The 16754-nt window shown below is 46.7% G+C and overlaps 1 protein-coding gene across 8 annotated transcripts in view; it reads left to right on the top strand.

Moving 5' to 3' along the window:
- CRB2 (crumbs cell polarity complex component 2) overlaps positions 1-16754 on the top strand; it is a 57565-nt gene that overhangs the window by 9813 nt on the left and 30998 nt on the right. For 3 of the 8 annotated variants that reach the window (XM_074556157.1, XM_074556156.1, XM_074556158.1), the window contains one exon: positions 53-116. The exons of 2 other annotated variants lie outside the window; for them this stretch is intronic. Coding sequence is in view for 3 of the 6 variants with exons in the window: in XM_014270510.3 (XP_014125985.2) it covers positions 14461-14533 (73 nt within the window). In the remaining 3 variants the exon portion in view is untranslated. Of the gene's footprint in view, positions 1-52; positions 117-14240; positions 14534-16754 lie in introns of those variants that run through there. 3 more of the 8 variants (XM_014270510.3, XM_074556155.1, XM_014270509.3) reach the window with 1 other exon arrangement.

Genomic DNA, 16754 nt, shown 5'->3' on the forward strand with positions numbered 1-16754 from the left:
ATTTTTTTAAATTCATAAACAATTTATTGGATCTTCTATTTTGTGTCTGCAGAAGTCTGAAACTTGGAAAGGACTGAGAGCAGAAGATTATCCATTGTGACCTGTTCCTGCTATTTGTGAGTGAGCCCTATCCTGCAAATTGCTCTTTTCTCACTTTGTAATTCCACTTCCATTACTATTAGAACACAGCACGAATATTCCTGTTCAGATCCTGTAAAGGCAAAATGATTCCTAAGCAAGTGTAGTATGATCTTCTCCATTTTTTTTCTTTGCAGAAGGTTTGTCATGCTGGCCTTGAAAGGCATTTGTGTGTTTGGGTTTTGTTTTCATTTTGCGAAAGCGCTTGCAGTCATTTATGCTGCTTTCTCAGAGCTGCCTCTTGATTAGTTCAGGTGCTTTACCATTGGAAAGGTGATGGACATTTGGAGTTCAAAAGCCTGGACAAGCAGCAGCCCCAGGCTGTCGGTGTGGCAGAGCGGTGTCACTCACTGAGCACCGCGCCAGTCCTGTCACTGTCACAGCAGGGCCTTCCTGGGGCTCTCAGGGCCCTGTGCTGGCAGGGAGAGCTCCCACAGCCCTGCCCAGGCCACTGCATGGCTGCCTAAAGCTGGGTGCCATGCTGCAGGCAGCAAACCAGGGAGAGCTGCAAATAAAAACATGCATTAGCACTGCTTCTTGAAAAGCAGAAGGCTGTAGGGGGTTTGAATAAAGGAAATGGGCAAGGCTGGAACACTGAGGGCAGAATGAAGCTGTGCTGCATTATTAGGGGATTCATGAATGGTGTGGCAGAGAGGGGGAAAGGGGCTTGGTTGACCTGGTGTGATGTAAAAATACATAGAATGTGCTACACAGAGTCATAGCTGCTGTAGCATCTTTAAAGGGTAAAATGTGCAGCCTCCTCTGAAGTGGGAGCATGGCAGGGTCTCACAAAGCAGGCGTTCAGAGGCACCTTGTGGGGAATACTGTCCATTCACGTGATCCCAATCACAGTCAGTAGCATACACTGTCTTTGTAGTTGCTCTCAGTAAGCTGGTAATTGAATTATCAGCTGAATATTGAAAGATTACACACCCTGTTTTTGGGAGAGGGGTGTAGAAGCAAGCCTAACTTGATTATTGCATCAGATCAATCTCCTCTTCATTGTGAGTTGAAGCAAGTAGTTGATGGTTCAGAACTCCTTATGCTCCTTCTGTTACAAAGAACTCTGCCAGTGTTTGGTGTTTTAACTCTTGTGTGAGACATGATACTGCAGAGAGGAGCAGAAAAAATTAAATTGTATTAAATTGTCATAAGCCCCTGAGCTGATGAACTGGTTTGCTGCTGTTTGTTCCACTAGGACTCGAAGCCATTAATTGAATAATCGTTTGTTTGAGTCTTTAATTTGTCTATAAATATGTATAGTAACTAATGAGGAGGGAAGGAATCATCCTGAGAGTCACCTTGAGCAGAGGATGAGCATTCCTGGTGCATTCCTGGGAAGCAGCGCTGTGGTGACGCTGCCCAGCCTCTGCCCCCGCGTGGCAGCTGCAGCTCAGTGCCGGCCCGGGCTGGCTGCAGAGCTGCTCCCGCTCCAGGGAAGGTCACTGTGCCTCAGGGAAAGACAAAACACAAATATTCCTTCCGCAAAATCACACCTGCGGTTTCGGAAGTTCTCCCTGCACAAACCAAATGTCAGCCTGTGTGCTGACAGTGTCTGTTTTCTGCACGAAACTTGCTTCAGGGGGCAGGGCTTAGTGTTTCACCCCGTGTGAGGCACAGTCCGAGGAGGAGGGAATGTTCTTTGTTGATGTCTGGCTATGGAAATGCATAAGGACAGACCAGCCTGTAAAACTGTCTCAGAGGAGAGAGTTTTTGTACTCATGCATGATTTGTGTATGTGTGCATTTATTGTAGAGCCACTATAAGTAGCAATAGCAGAACTTGGGATAATGGTGAATGTTGACTAATGATATAATGATTGAAGCTGACTTTTGTTTCCAAGGGACCTTACAGCCAGGTTATATGGCATTACAAGAGACGATTAATGTCTGTGCCTCACAAAAATGGTGAAGGTGTAAATATTGACTTAGAGTAGCAAAAGCAGTTATTACAGTCCACAGAATGGTAAAACTGCAGATTAGACAAATGCCATACATTGTTACAAAGCACTGACTGATATGGGAGCCATGATCTGTTTTTAAACACTTGACATTAAGTAAGTTAGGTTTTATAGGTTTAAAGTACCTATGGATTACATTATTCTTGAAGAGTACTTGGGCTAAATAAGAGCACAGCAGGATCTAGGGGAAGTAATTGCTCTCCAGCAATGGAAATGTGCTCCTCTGAGGGGGCAGCAGGGATTGCTGAGCAGGATGAGACAGCTCCTTCCGTGAGAACGGGTGTGCAGTGTCTGGGAATGGCAGGTTCCATTAGGCTGGAGAGAGCCTGGTGCAGAGCACAGCCCTGGCTTATCCTGGGAGGAAGTGCCAGAGCACAGTGCTGCTTCCTTCCACCAGAATTCCTGCGTGCCCTCGGCTCCATACATAATTCACATGCAATGCATAATTAAAGCACTATAAAGCCACACTTACTTTCATGTATTTAAATTCCTTGATGAGCCATAGATGGGTTTTGCCTGGTCTGTGCTTTTGCTTTGCCTGTTTCTGTAGTGTGTTGAAACAGTGAGGACCACGGCCCAGTGAGTCAGCAGCTCCTGGGAACCACTTCCAAAATACTAATCAGGGCTAACTGTCAGGATTAGTGTTCTGTTAGAAATTAAAGTAGAACTATATAACAGAGAATAATTAATTTGCAGTGTCATAGATTCGCCTCCTCTGTTAGCAACATCTTTGTAAAGCACAGCCTTTTCAAAGTAAAAAAACCCTACATTGGAAGGGTACAGATCTAACACTAGCAGCAAAAAGCTCTGCCTTGAATGGGCTAGGCTGTGATCCTTCCTAGGAATAGTGTCTGTGTGGCAGCTGGGTGTGTGCAACATCTGTTTCCTCATACAGGTCTGAGTCTGGCTTTCACAGAAGGGGAAACATCGATTGTACCTCTTGAACTTTCTCCCGTTCCTTTCTGCTCTGGATTCCCTCTCTTCACATCAGTAGTTTGTGACTGAATCACATGATGGTATTTCCAGTACTTCCAGTGCTGTACTTGCTCTGTGTGGAAAGCATTGCTGAGGTGCCCTGGGCCTTTGCATTTCAAACATTGGATTTGTAACATTTTATATATTTAATCACCATCAAGTAGAGTGTTTGGATCCAAGCTATTTAGAGTAACTGTCTGTACTATTGCAACCCACTCAGGGCCCTGAGGGAGACCTATGAACAGAGAGAAGGCTCAGATTTATTTGAGTAACTCAGCATTGCCAAATACTTTGGTTTGCTACAGCTGCTGAAGAAGTATTGGGGAGATCTAACCAGAGAACATGGTGTTAGAAAAGAAAATGCTACTGCTTTCTCCTCTGAGCACCAGAACTGTGAAGAAAACCTAACTTATGTTAAGTATGAGGTAGAAATCAATATCTGAAACATTCTTCAAAAACAGAATTGAAGGCTTACATCCTTTTAAGCTCATGGCAGGAAGAGCCTCTTCTTTGCTTGAACAAGTTACTGTTTACAGCAATTTTTTCTTTGCTTGAATGAGTTACTGTTTACAGCAATTTTAATAAAGTATCTCCTGGCAAAAAGACTAAGTTGTAACATCTCTAAACCTTTTATAGATGAAAGAGCGTCCTTCAAAATGCACGCTGCTCAGTTAAACCTTGGTAGCATGTGTTGTGACAGGGGTGCCTAGTCTTTGATAGGCTCTATTAAGCTTTTTCCATTTTATCTTGATAACATTTAGTTCCTTCCACTTTTGGGATGTTTCTCTTCTGTGCTTTCCCATTTTTTTTCTCCTCCTGGAAACAAACAACCCAAAGCATTATTCTGTCACTTGGCAGCTCTCAGGAGCTTTGCTGCTCAGAATTTGGATGAGTACTCCTGCAAGCAGTGTGGTTCCAGGGCTGCTTCCAACACCAAGCCATGGGTGTGCTGTACCCCCCCTGCCCAGTGCCAGGGGCTGCCCATGCCCTGCTCCCTGGTGTGGGTCCCCAGCCCTTCCTTGGGGCACGTCAGACCCTCTGTCTCTGAGGTGAAGTACCCGTGCTTATCCCTGCCTTAGAAATGGAGGCGTTTTTCTGACAGCTCTCTACAAACAGGATTTTACAGAACAATGCCTCAAACAGAGCAGCTCTCCTCTATTCTTTTTTCTGTTTCACACTTTGCTATGGCACATCCATCTGTAACTCCCTGACCCTGTGGAAGTGCCTGGTCAGGTACTCGTGAGTGAGGCTGTGCCAAGAGTGAAGGTTTGTGGTGAGGGCCAGGCATGTCTGGCATGTTTAGCACAGGCTGGTCTGCTTCCTTCTCTTCAACACTTTGTCTGCAAAAAACGGTGAGTTTTTCTCCTTGTAATTGGTTCTGTGCCTTATTAACTGTTGGTCTCTGTGCCAACACACATAATGGCTGGGCTCTGTTGTGCTCACCGTTGTGTCTGTTGTGGCTCGGTTTTCAGGATGAGAGTTGATTTTCTTTCCCACCCGATGGTGGCGCAGCGGGGAGCGGTCATTGGGGCTGAGTCAGCAGATCCTGGTGCACCCGTTGGTGCTCGGCTGTGCTGCACTGCCCGTCCAGCCCGCGGGCTGCTCCTGCAGCAGCAGCTTCTGCAGCGGCCTCAGGACAGGACGTGCTGTGCTTCCAGTCTGTACTGCCCTGAAAGGAGCACGTTGCTCCTGCATTGCATCGAGCACAGGAATTCAGAGCGTTCTCTGAAAAGTGAAGTGGCCAGAGCAGACACAATAACAGCTCCATCAAATATTGATAAAGTAGGATTATTAATTAGAATAGGGGTGTAGGATTAAAATGTCCCTTGAGTTGCATTCCCCATTTGATGTGAGAGTGTGGTTTTGTGGTCAGAGAGTGGGAAGCTCAGGATAACTGGAATCTTTTCTCATCTCTTCAATGTGTTTGCTTAATGTCCTTAGTGGTTCAGGGGATATATAATACTATTGACCAGAGCTGCTAGAATTCTGATATGCTCCTACGGTGGCACTGCTGGGAGTGAACTTTACAAGGATATCTCTGTTAGTGTATTTTGGTCTGGTTTGTAGCTCATATAGCTCATAAAAAAGAAAATCCCCTCTGACCAAGCTGGTAATTTGCAGTCCTGTTGTCCTGCAGTCCTGTCCTCCCTCAAAGAGCTGCACGTCTCTGTGAGAGGGTGAAAACACTGGGTCAGTTCCATGGAGCATATGACACTGGACATCTTGGCCCTCAGGTGCACTGAAGGACAACATTTTGCTTCTGACAGTGTGTGTAGGGCTGAAATAAATAGATACCAAAGCAAAGAGAATGAATTGAATTTCCCAGTTAGACAGCCCTGGTGCAAAAAGGAGTTTCAATATCTCCCACTTGAAAAAGACACTACAGGTTAGCTACGAGATTTCCTTTTGGAACAAAGCCCTGATCTGCATCACTAATAACAGCTGAGGTCATTAAAGTTGAAAGAATTTCCCTTTTAATTTCTTTTGAACAGTGTCTGCATTCTCTCTATCACTGGTGTTAGCTTTTCCCACAGTTCTGGTCTGTCAGGACAGTGCAGTAAGGATTTATTTTCCTCTTAAGGTTCTTCCTGGTTCTAATATTCTACCTAGAAGAAGTGGTTTAGGCCTGTTATAATTATACAAGTTCTGTAAATTCATTCTTCCATTCCTGTGCACTAACACTTCCCCCCTGTGTTCTTGGGTCCCTCAGAATGTGTCTGTGCAGCAGCAGTTGAACATCCCTGTGTGCCCCAAGGCTCTTTGAGCTGATAGAACTCTCCAATCTGAAGCATCTTCTCTTTTTTTTTATCCCTCTTCCCCTTCTGAGTGTTTCCCTGCTCTCTCTAGAGCCATTAGGTGCTCTGACTATGCACTTCAGGAGATCAATATGCTTTTGGCATTCGCAGGCATTATTATTCTGAGACTGTACCAGTGCTATGTATTCATCCTATTAACATCTGCTCAAAATTCCCAACATCCCAGCACAGCTAACAGAGAGTGACCGTGTTGTCCTTGGTCAGGCTCTGTGCAATGGATGTTGACACCTGGTTTATTGTTGGACAGATTCCACTTCCCTTTTACTTTGTTCTGCCCTCACTTCACCCCAGGAAGCTCCATTTCAGCTGGAGATGGATGAATGAACTGGGAAGCATTGTGTCCACTGCTGCTGTGGCAACTCCTCTGTGCCACTGCCCAAATAAGTTCTTTAGTTCCTACATTGTAGGGGCCAGTTCTGACCTAGCAGCAAGATTCCAGCAGCCCTCGAGGATGTGCCTGTAGTGGAAGCACCACCCCTGCAAAGCAATAGAAAAAGACCAGAGTCTGCTGGGCAGATTGAACAAATCACTGTCTTTGTGGCTGATGTAACAGAGGATTATGAGCTTTAAAGTCATGGAAAGAGGATGAACTGTGCCTTTGACTTCAGTGCTAACTCTGTGGATATTGAGTGGTGGGAATACAATGTCATCTTTCTGATTGTAACAGGTTGTGGCAACGGGTTAAGTTAGGAGGGGAAAGAAACAAGGAAATTGGAGCAAAGTGTGTCTCAGTGTGGAAGTTAATAGCCACGAATGGGATTCACTGTTTTAAAATCCTGTCTGAGGTAGGTAACCTCTTATGAATGGGAAGAAACTGTGTCAAGGGGAAACACAATGTGTTGACATCGCTGGCCTTCCCTCCTGCATTTTGGTTGCTTTACTCTTCTCATTGCTGTTCTCCCAAAAGTTGGTTGCTATAATAAGAAGTTAGTTCAGATTTTAATGTGCACGAGATTACTTAGGGTTAGCTCTGACAGACAGAATAAAATTAAAAGTAATCATTTGCTCATCCAAGATTTCAGGGAAATGCCTGTATGATTCCCCAGGTTAAAAGAGGAAATGTTATAACAGCCCATACGAGTTTACTTTTTACCTTCCTAAGTGAAAGGAAGCTGTAAAATCTCAGAAATACTGGGTACTGGGCACTGATTAATCTCCATTGTCTGGCCTGAATCAAAGGAAATGCAAAAGCCAAGGGAAGCTGTGTTTTAGCAAGCTTTACAGGAGGCAGAAATGGAATTGAAGAAATCTTCACTTAGTCTTGTATATTACAAGTGGCAGTGGTTTGTCATTTTCTCAGAACACACACAGACACACACACATACCCCAAATAGATTTTCCTGCTTCTTGGATCCTATTTTTTCCAGCATGCTTGCCACAGTGACCTCCTGTGAAGGGAGACTGGCAGAAATATCCAAAGTGCCCTGGTTCAGAGTCATGCACTAAAAAAGGGTTTGGATCAAATGGAGTTTAAACCTTCAGCCCAAGGTTTCCTTTGAAAATCACTGGTGGGCCCTCGTGAGCTGCCAGTGCCTGGCTGGGTGGGGTGAGCAGAGCAAGGACAGCCCGGGGCAAGGCTGAGCTGCTGCTGCTCCCTGTGGGATCTCAGGATCTGAGTCCTGAGGTGCCGAGTCACCGAGACCACCCTTGGGGGGCTCGGGAGTCCTGGAATGTTCCAGAAGTGTCTGGTGGCTGGACTTTGACCCTACACAGGAGACGACACCTGTATGAGGACAGGAGGGTTTCACCGGGGTGAATGGTGAAGGGATTAGTTAATTAGAGGGTGAGACACAGGGTTTAGGATTTCTGTACAGGGGGGTTTAGAGGAGTAAGATGGAGGAATTGGGGTGTGTCCTGCCCTCCTTCTTCTTCTTCTTCTCCTCCATCTTCTTTGGTGATGGTGGCACCTTTGGATTGGTTATTACTGAAAGTGCACCGGGTAATAAGAATAAATGGCATTGGGGAAAAATGATAAATACTGTACACGTAACCATGGGTATAAAGATAGGTGTCTGTACGGAGGGCAGCACAGTGTGCTCATGGCTGGCTGCTGAGCAGAGCTCTGTCGGGCTGAAAGAAAATCTTTTAGATAAACATTTAATAAACATAAAGACCGAAAGAAGAACTGAAGCCTCTTCTCGTCCTTCCATACGCGGGCTGTCCCAAGGCCACTTCGGGCCTTTCCAGGCCCTTCAAACAGCCGAAAAAACCGACAGCTCCCTGCCACAGTGGGAGGCTCAGCCGCCTGTGCTTTGGCTGCCCTTCTGCTCCCACACACTGCAGAGGAAATTTTGCTCAGGTCCTGTAGTAGATGGGCACCTAAAGCTGAACTGGAAGCAAAAACATTCATAATTTGCCCAGAGAGTGTGGCTGGGCTGGCATATGGAGTCACTCCCAAAGCTAATGAGAGTTAAACTGTCAGGTTTGTGACTTCTGTCTCATAAAGCATTCAAGCATAACAAATGGTGCTGACACACTGGCCTTGGCATGGAAAACTTCTTTAAATATACAAGATGCTGCTTCTTACTGGGGTATATATAAAGTTGGCTTAGATGCAGTGAAATTTCTTGGGGATAAAATGGATAGTGTTCCAATAAGCTGTCAATTATGTTTCTTTCCAGAAATGATACATATAATTGGTGACTTGCAAGGCTGGATTGGCATTAAATAGTTGATTTCAAGTATTATAATTATTTTTATGTTTTTCCCTGTAGTTCTTGGAAGGATTCTAGATCCATCCACTTCAATATTTTGTATACAGCCTCATAAGGAAGCCTTATGTGTGCCTCATCAGAGAGATGCTTAGGTGCTTATTCTTGCTCTTACTGAAATGGTTGTAAACCAGATGAAGTGGTGCTTCATGGTGCTTTTAGCAGTTCTTGGAAAGTGTCTACATCCATCCACTTGAATATTTGTATACAACCTCATCAGAAACCTCAGTTTTTCTTTTTTTTTTTTCCCAAAAGCCATTGAGCAGATTTTGTTTCAGACGTATTGATGAGCTCCTGTGCACATTCAGCACACCAGTTAGCAGAGCAAGAGTTTCAAGCATTTGTGCTGCAGATCAATATCTGCTCTGACAGAAGCCCAGCAGGAGCTTGGTTTGCCTGCTGTTGTGAGACATGAAGTAGAAAATGTGCATAAACCATGCTGGCTAAGAGGAGTGGAACAGAGCTTCCCTCAGGGCAGAGGCAAGTGCTGAAGCCCTTGTCTCTGGTCCAGTTCTGCAAGTAGAAGCAAACAAAAATACTCATTTGGAGACCACGAGAGTAAGCTTGAATGCTGCTAACACTTCTGTGAAGATCTGTGTTGGTCATTCTAAGAGGTTTGTTAAGCAATCTGACAAATGGCTGGTGATGGAGACACGGGGTTCAGCATCCCATGACAATGGCAGCGTGTGCTGTGTGAGCCCTGCCAGGGCCTGCCAGCCAGAGCAGATCCAGCCCCTTGTGCACACCCACTTTGGGTAGGGCATTGTTCTGGGAGATTCAGTCTGTGAGGTAATAATGCTAATACTGGTGTGAAACAGTGCTTTCAGTGTTTTTCTAATATTTCCAGTATTCCCTAGAAAGGCAGTAGTGTGCCAGCCCAGAATACTGAAAGTACTGGACAATATCCCCACTTTGAGTCAGGAAACTGAATGTGGGACTGTTTCTTTCTAGTTGTCCCTTGCCTTTATGCTGAAAAATCTGTCTTTAGTTGACTGGGTTAGATCTGGAGATAATAGAGGTGTTTGGTGCTCATTAAGGTGCAAATACACAAATGTGAGCCCCACATCTTTGGCATCTTGGAGAACATTACTCATTCCTCAACATTTGGCACATTAGTGATCTGCATCCATTTTAGTTCCTGCCAACTACTCTGGTGACAATGTCCAGTTTTCCCAGAGGCCTTATTACTGAGCAGAGTGTGTGTGAAGCCTGTGAGGAAAAGCAGAGATTGCAGCTGGAAGGAAAATGAGGCAAAACTTGCCGATTTTATGCAGAATCCAAAGGTGCAATTTCCATGGCAAAGATAGATGTCAGACAGGATTTGGAGGCTACGCTCATCTTCAGAACTCACATGGTGCAGCTGGATGTGTTTGTTTTTCAGGTCCAAAATTCCCTGTTCTCCCACTCCCGTTTGGCCTTCCCGGAATACAAACTTGAGCAGGAGGAGGTTCCTTCGGCCGGGCTGGGCTGCAGGGCAGCCTCGAGTGTCGGTCCCTTCGGTTTTCCCCTGCAGCCCAGCCCGGCTCCGGGGCTCTGGCAATGCGGAGCTCTGCAGCAAACGCTGCTGATCCAACCTCTGCGGGCCTGGGGCTGGGAGCACAGACCTGCCCTCCAGCGGCGCCGCACCTCCCTGAGGCGGCTGTTTACAAACGCCTTGGATCGTTTGTGGCACAAACAGCAGCAAAAAGGCCTCTCAAAACACCCTCGGACCCTGGCAATGTGATGGGCACATCCTTCCTGCTTGAACATTTTACTGCAGAACATCTTGCCTGAGACCCCTTTTACGCTGTTTTGGCTGTCTCCCGTTAGGTGATCAACATTCCCGTCCTCCCCTGTGCCAGAGAGGCCCCTGGGAAGGGATTCACCTCCAGCAGGCAGCTGTCTGCAAGCAGGGAAGGGATCAAAGGGCACCAGGCTGACCTGCAGCAGCCAGCGGGGTCTCTGTAGATCAAAGGGCGCACCCATGCTCACAGCCTGACTTCTGGACTTCCTCGAGAGAGCTTGGCAGGAGTGTGGCCCTGTCTTTACCACAGCCTCGTCTGGGTCTGTTTGAATGGCTGCATATCTTTGTTATGGTCCTTACAATTAGCTCTTTTTTGGAATGAGGAGTGTCAGGAAGATCTCTGAACAAGCAGCCAGGGCTGCAAGGCAGAGGAGGTGATTTCAGACCTCAGGCCAACACGCTCATTCTGCCCTTGTCCTCTGGGCTGCCCCCCTCCTCTTCCTCAGCACTGCAGTTTTATCTGAAGCTGATGATCATGCTGCAGGAAAGTGAGGCTGTGCCAGACCTCTGCACACCCGTGCCAGTGCCCAGACAAGGACCCTCCTGCCGTGCCCTGAGCCCACTTTTCCCACTGCCATTGCCCAGGACTGCCCAGTCTCGCAGGCTCAGGGCTCTGGTGTTAATCAGGCAGCATGATTTGCTTGGTTCTGATTGGACTAAATTTATTGTGTCTAAAACATGTAATTAGGATGCCTCAAGACTGGACATTTTGTGTGATTTTGCCAGGTTTTAATAGCAACTTTAAAGCTTTGGCTCGCAGCCCAAGCTGTGCCTTGGCCGCTGCACTGGGGGGTGTTGCAATAGGCCTTGCATGTCCAGGGTGCTGCTGGCACAGTTCTGCAGCACTGCAGGATGGGTCCAGTTGCTCTGGCTCCCCGGGGCTGCTGGAACGTTCGTTTCTTTCCCACAAGGGCCTTTGGTGACTTTGGCAGTGCAGAAGGGACATCTAGTGGGCTGATGGGAGAGTGGGGACAGTGCCTGTTCAGGGCAGCAGGGCAGAGCCAATTTCCAGTTAGAGATTGGACTCTGGGGAACCCTTGAGCATTACAGCATCAAAATGTGTTTAAACATTTCAGTGTACAGAATTGGCCTGCGAGTCTGGAGGCTTGAAATTCCAAAACTTATGGAGTAAAAAATATTCCTGACACTTTTCAGCAGTGTCAGAAAACAGGACAGTGTATGGAAGCACTCAGATTTGGCACAGTTTTTGAGTGGAACCGGAAGGTTTTTTCTTTATTTACCCAACTTCCCAAGCCTGCAGCCACTGTTAGTATGGACTGCTAAGTGTAATGTTGTGCCTAATGGCCCTTGGAGGATAAAGCTGGGGAAATAATCATGACTGATGCTGTTGGCTTCCATTGTTCAGTTCAGTAAAATAGATTTGTGCCCAGTGGTTCCAGGAGAGCGAGGAGGGAAGGTGAGGCTCTGTCCTCTGTGGCAGTCACAGCGTGCATGTGACAGGAGAGAGGAATGGCTTTATTTGTACCACTGATATTTACAGGCTGTCACACGTCCCCAGTATCCAATCTGCAGTATTAGGATTATTTTAAGCCCTGTGTGAGGAAAGATTGTGAAACTCCTGCGAGTGTACATTGTTCTTTGAGTGAAAAGCAGACTTTTGCCAAGGTACTCCGCTATATGATTCTCTCTGAACTTTTGTACAAAGATGTGTAGGATTGGTTTATGCCAAGTGTAGAGAAAGGTGCAGAATAAGTGGACAAGGAGGTTCTCCTGAGAACCCCAACCTACTTTTTCCTTTTTCCTCTAATCCAGCTTGCCCACTGCTGCCCCATTTCCATGGCATGCATTTCCGGCTTGCCAAGGTTCCTGCTCCAGGCTGAGAATAGAAGCCTTGCTGTTATGCTGTCCTTAAATCTCCCATAATGAGTGTTACAGCAAGGAAAGCAGCTGTGTCCTTTGGCTCTGCTTTTAATGCTATGTTAAAGAGCAGATTATGGTGACGTTGGGTGGCAGCGGTGCGGGGGTAGCACAAACCATGACCAGTTTGGGCAAGGCTTTAGCAAGGATGACTAAGGGCTTGGAGCTTATGCTTTAGATAACAAATCCACCCAATTGTGCTCTTTTGGAAATGTAGTCAAGCCTAACAAATCAGGGCCTTAACAGAGTTGCATTAGGGTCCTTTAATTGGACTAAGCTGGTTAATACCCACATTGGCTTTTGTATGCCCAGGGGTGCAGCACAGGAATGGTTTGCTGTTTATGCTGACAAAATCTCATAAAATTGCAACCATGAACATTGATAAAATTAAATTCTAATGTCCTCACAGGTAGACAATGGATTAAGGTATTTTGATTATTATGAAGAAGTTGGATGTAATTGTTTTCCTCTTCCCTCAGTCTGGCTGGTGTGACAGACTCTGCCATGGCTCTGTCCAGGGTTTGGGCTGTGACAGGCCACACAGCCCAGCAGCAACAGCAGGGCTGCACGAGACCTCAGCCTCTGTGGGATGGCCTCCACTTTCTGTGTCATACTCATTCTGTTTCATGAAAGCTGAGCAGGTCCTTCAGGTAGTCCTAGAAGCCATAAATTACCATGGATTAGGTGTGTTTTCCAGGTGTTGTGAAGTGTTGCACTACTGGACTTACAGCAGTGCCTGGCTAAGAACGGTGCTTTGTTGCCATGTTAATTGTGCCATGATTCATAGGCATTTGCTGGGATTTGGAAAAGGTGGATTGTTGAGAGCTTAACTCACACAGGTGAGGCAAAAATACTCTGAGCAGAAAGACTCTGCACATGTCAGTGTTTGGTTACATCTCCTGACAGCCAAAGCAGAGTCTAAGGAGACAGAAATGAGTTCCAGATGGTTGTGGTAACTGGCAAGAAACTAATACTGAGGCTGATCTTGAGAAAACAGACTGAGGACACCAGAGATGAAAGAGGGGGCAGGGTGGTCCAGATAAGGTTGATAACACATGATATATCATCTTTGGAGCATTCCAAGGCAGGACAGTGAGATGAACCATTTGTTCCTGAACTGCAGAGTCTGGGTGGTGGAAAGGCTCTTGTTGTGGCTGCTCTGCTTCTGCGCTGAAGGTAAACCCCTGCAGTAACCATCCCATTTCCATGCACAAATCCCACCAGCCTCTGCTGCCCTTAAGCATGCTGGGATCATGCACATTACTCACTGTAATTTTGCTCCTGATTTCTTCATGTGCAGCCTAGGTGTGTCTGCACCAATGCATTGCTATCTTGCGTATTTCTTGTTTGAACCAGGAATTTGTCTGGCATCTTACCTGCGCTCTATTTTTAGTTGTTAGTGAAGGGTGAGGCAATGTACTTAATTCTCATTGCAGTTAGTTTAATCCAATTGTGATGTGGATTTAGAGAGACTTAGCAGGTCTCGGCTGAGTGTGGGCTGTCTTTTTCCAGGTACTGTCATTAAACAATGCACACTGATAACTTTTTCCACTTCTAAAACTGAACCCGTGTATCTAAAGGTGGTGTGATTTGGTGCCTGGGTTTTGCACCTCTGTTGATCTCTGTAACTGTTCCTCAATTGGGAAGAGGGTTCCTGTACATTTTGTGAGTTCACCTGACCTGTGGTATCACCCCACCTTGGCGAGACAGTAGTAGAGGTTAATGTGGACTAACTCTGCTGTTTGGGGTAAACAGAGTGCTTTTGTCTTCTCTTTGAACAAAGCCGCTTCTCTCAGGAAGCTGTGTTCGGTCCTGCTGTGGAGTTGGTCAGTAGGAGCCGATACAGAGCTCGGCATCCTCCCGAGAGCCTGGGTCCCGGCTGTGGGGGCAGCGAGCAGCCCAGGCGTGTCCCGGCGTTCCGGGGCAGGGGAGCCCCGTTCAGCGGCCCGGGGGCGGGCAGGGCTCGGGCGGGCTCGGGCAGGGCTCAGTCCGCTCCGCTCCGCTCCGCGCGATCCAGGCAGGCTTTGCCGGCGCTCCCGGCGCCGCTCCGGGCTCTGTCCGCGGGCTCGGTGCTGCCGCGGGCCCGGCAGCGCGGGGCGAGCCCGCCCCGCACCGTGATGTGGCCACAGGAGGGGCTTGCTGGGCTCCGGCTCCTGGCTCTCCCCGGAGGGCTTTAGAGCGGCCACTCTTGCACTTGTCATGGAATTAAAGAAAACTACCTCCAGGCCGTGCCATGCTGCTCTCCTGCTGCCACTTTTCCTCTTGTTTTGGGGTAAGTTTTTGTCTTCTGTGCCTGATTCTTACCCAGCTACTATGCAATAACTTTGATCAAATCTGTGACCTGCCCTTATATTGAACAAATTGTCATCTTACAGTTAGATTTGTAGCCTGAAAACTTTTGTCAGGAAGATAAACAGGCATTTCATTGTAGACGTGTTGTTCCTTCTATTTATTTCTTGTCTCTTTTCATCTTTCTCCCTGTGCACGTGTATGTTTGCATTTATTCACAAGAACTAAAAGTAATTAAGTATTCATGTAACTAAATGTTCACCTATCATAGTAACCATTTTCTCCATTGGAAAGGTCTGAATATTTTGGTTGTGCCCACACAGAAGAAACACAGACCTTTATTTCCATCCTGTATGCTCAGTAAAGACATCTGAGCACAAGGGGATGGTACCCTGAGGAGTGTAGTGCCAGATACATCTGGTACAAAATGTGGAGGGAGATCACAGGGCAGGAGTGTCTCCACTTAGAAATTTTGTAAAAAGCAGATCCATCCTCAAAGTGCAAGAAGCAATGAGGTAACAAAAGAGTTTATGGGGAAATGCTTTGTTTTGTGTTTTTTTTCCACACTGAAAACTTATTTTATAGCCAAAGAATCTGCTTGAGTACACTGAGATTCTCCAAATTCCCAAGGCTATCTTTGGGTTCCATTGACACCCCTGTTTACAATATCTTATGTTCCCTGAAAAATAGGTATCTCTGTTTCTTCTGGAATAGATGCCTAGAGATCTGCTGGGCCTAGACATCTGTTTTAGTCATCTGGGGATTAGAAGGTCATGTCAGGAACACGTCCAGCCTTTTACTGGAAAGTATGATTGGGATTGAACTGGTCTCCTTGTCCTGCCCTCAGCACTGCCAGGCCAGTTACCTGTAGGTGCAAGTCAGGCTTGGTTTCCTCTGAGCAAGTAAAGTATGATCCATGGCATGAAGAAATGGATGTGAAATAGGAGAACATTGAGGAAATACAGTCAGAGCCTTTTCTCTGCTTGTGCCTGCTGAACGTGGCACTTGGCATTTTCTTGCATTTATAGGTGATGTTTATGTAATTTTTGAGATTTGGGGAAAGTTTTCAGCTTTTTCTCTGATTCCCCAACAGTCTCTTTTTTTCCCTCTGAAGCCTCCCAAGATTTCTGTTGCTCTGACCACCTCAGACCGTGAATGTGAAAGTCAAAATACGTTGTGATTTTTGTCTTTTTTTCTTTTTCTTCCTCTCCCTTGTACCAGTTTCTTTGCCTGGTGTGTTTGCTCCAAGTGCCTGGAATTCCTCTGGCCACAGGGAAGCAGCAGGACTGTCTTTTGTATCTGGTAACCATAGCTACTGGTTGGGAGTGTGAGGCAGCGAGGGTGGCTTTGTGCGGGGCAGGGGCCGAGCGGGATCCCCCGAGTGCCTGCCAGGCCCTGGCCCCGAGGGCTCGTGCTCTCTGCCCACTGCCCTTGTGGCTTTGCACTCCTGGAGAGAGAGGGCTCTTCTCTGGAGCCTGCTTTAGGGAGAGCTTGGTGCTCTTGTGAGTGCCGGTGGATGGATGACTCCTCTTGCTGGAGCCAGCAGCGCTGGAGGGAAGGGCTGGTTTTCATGGTCTTTTCACCTACTCCTGTTTTGCAAGGGGAGTTCTACCAGATTTTAACTGGAGTGAATGGTGCTATTTAAGTAGCATTTTCAGGTTTTTAAGGCCATGAAGAAATGTCTTTTCTTGCCCTTAGAAACCATATCACTACTTCTTTTATTTCTAATTGACTGAGTCTAAATGTCATTGAAGCAGAGAGTGCCTAAGCTACTTGTTCAAAATTTTTGTGGAAATTCTGAGAATGCAGCTGGCCTGGTGCAATGTGTACCCATCAGACATCCTGCAGGCAGATGCTCACAATCTCTGGTAGTTTAAAAGAAACCCCGGAGGGGCAACTGCCTGTGACTCCCCTTTTACTGCTGCTGCCTGTGTAATGGGAGCACAATAGAATAGCTCCCAGCTAATTCCTTGTCTTTCAAAGACATTCTGGAGGGCAGAAGGAGTGTCTTCTCACTTCTGTTCCCACAGCTGCAGCATCAGCAGGCACAGGAATTCACATACCTTTTGCCTGGAAGATGCTTTGGACGCCTGCTGAGGGGGAACATGTGCAAGACAAGCCTTTTCTGCTATCAGCTCTAATGCCAGCTCTTGAGATTAGCTCGGACACAGGGACAGTTTAAGGCTTACTTCAAAACTGGGGAA

The sequence above is a fragment of the Zonotrichia albicollis genome, chromosome 21 (genome assembly GCF_047830755.1).
Source record: "Zonotrichia albicollis isolate bZonAlb1 chromosome 21, bZonAlb1.hap1, whole genome shotgun sequence".
NCBI classification, from domain to species: Eukaryota; Metazoa; Chordata; class Aves; order Passeriformes; family Passerellidae; genus Zonotrichia; species Zonotrichia albicollis.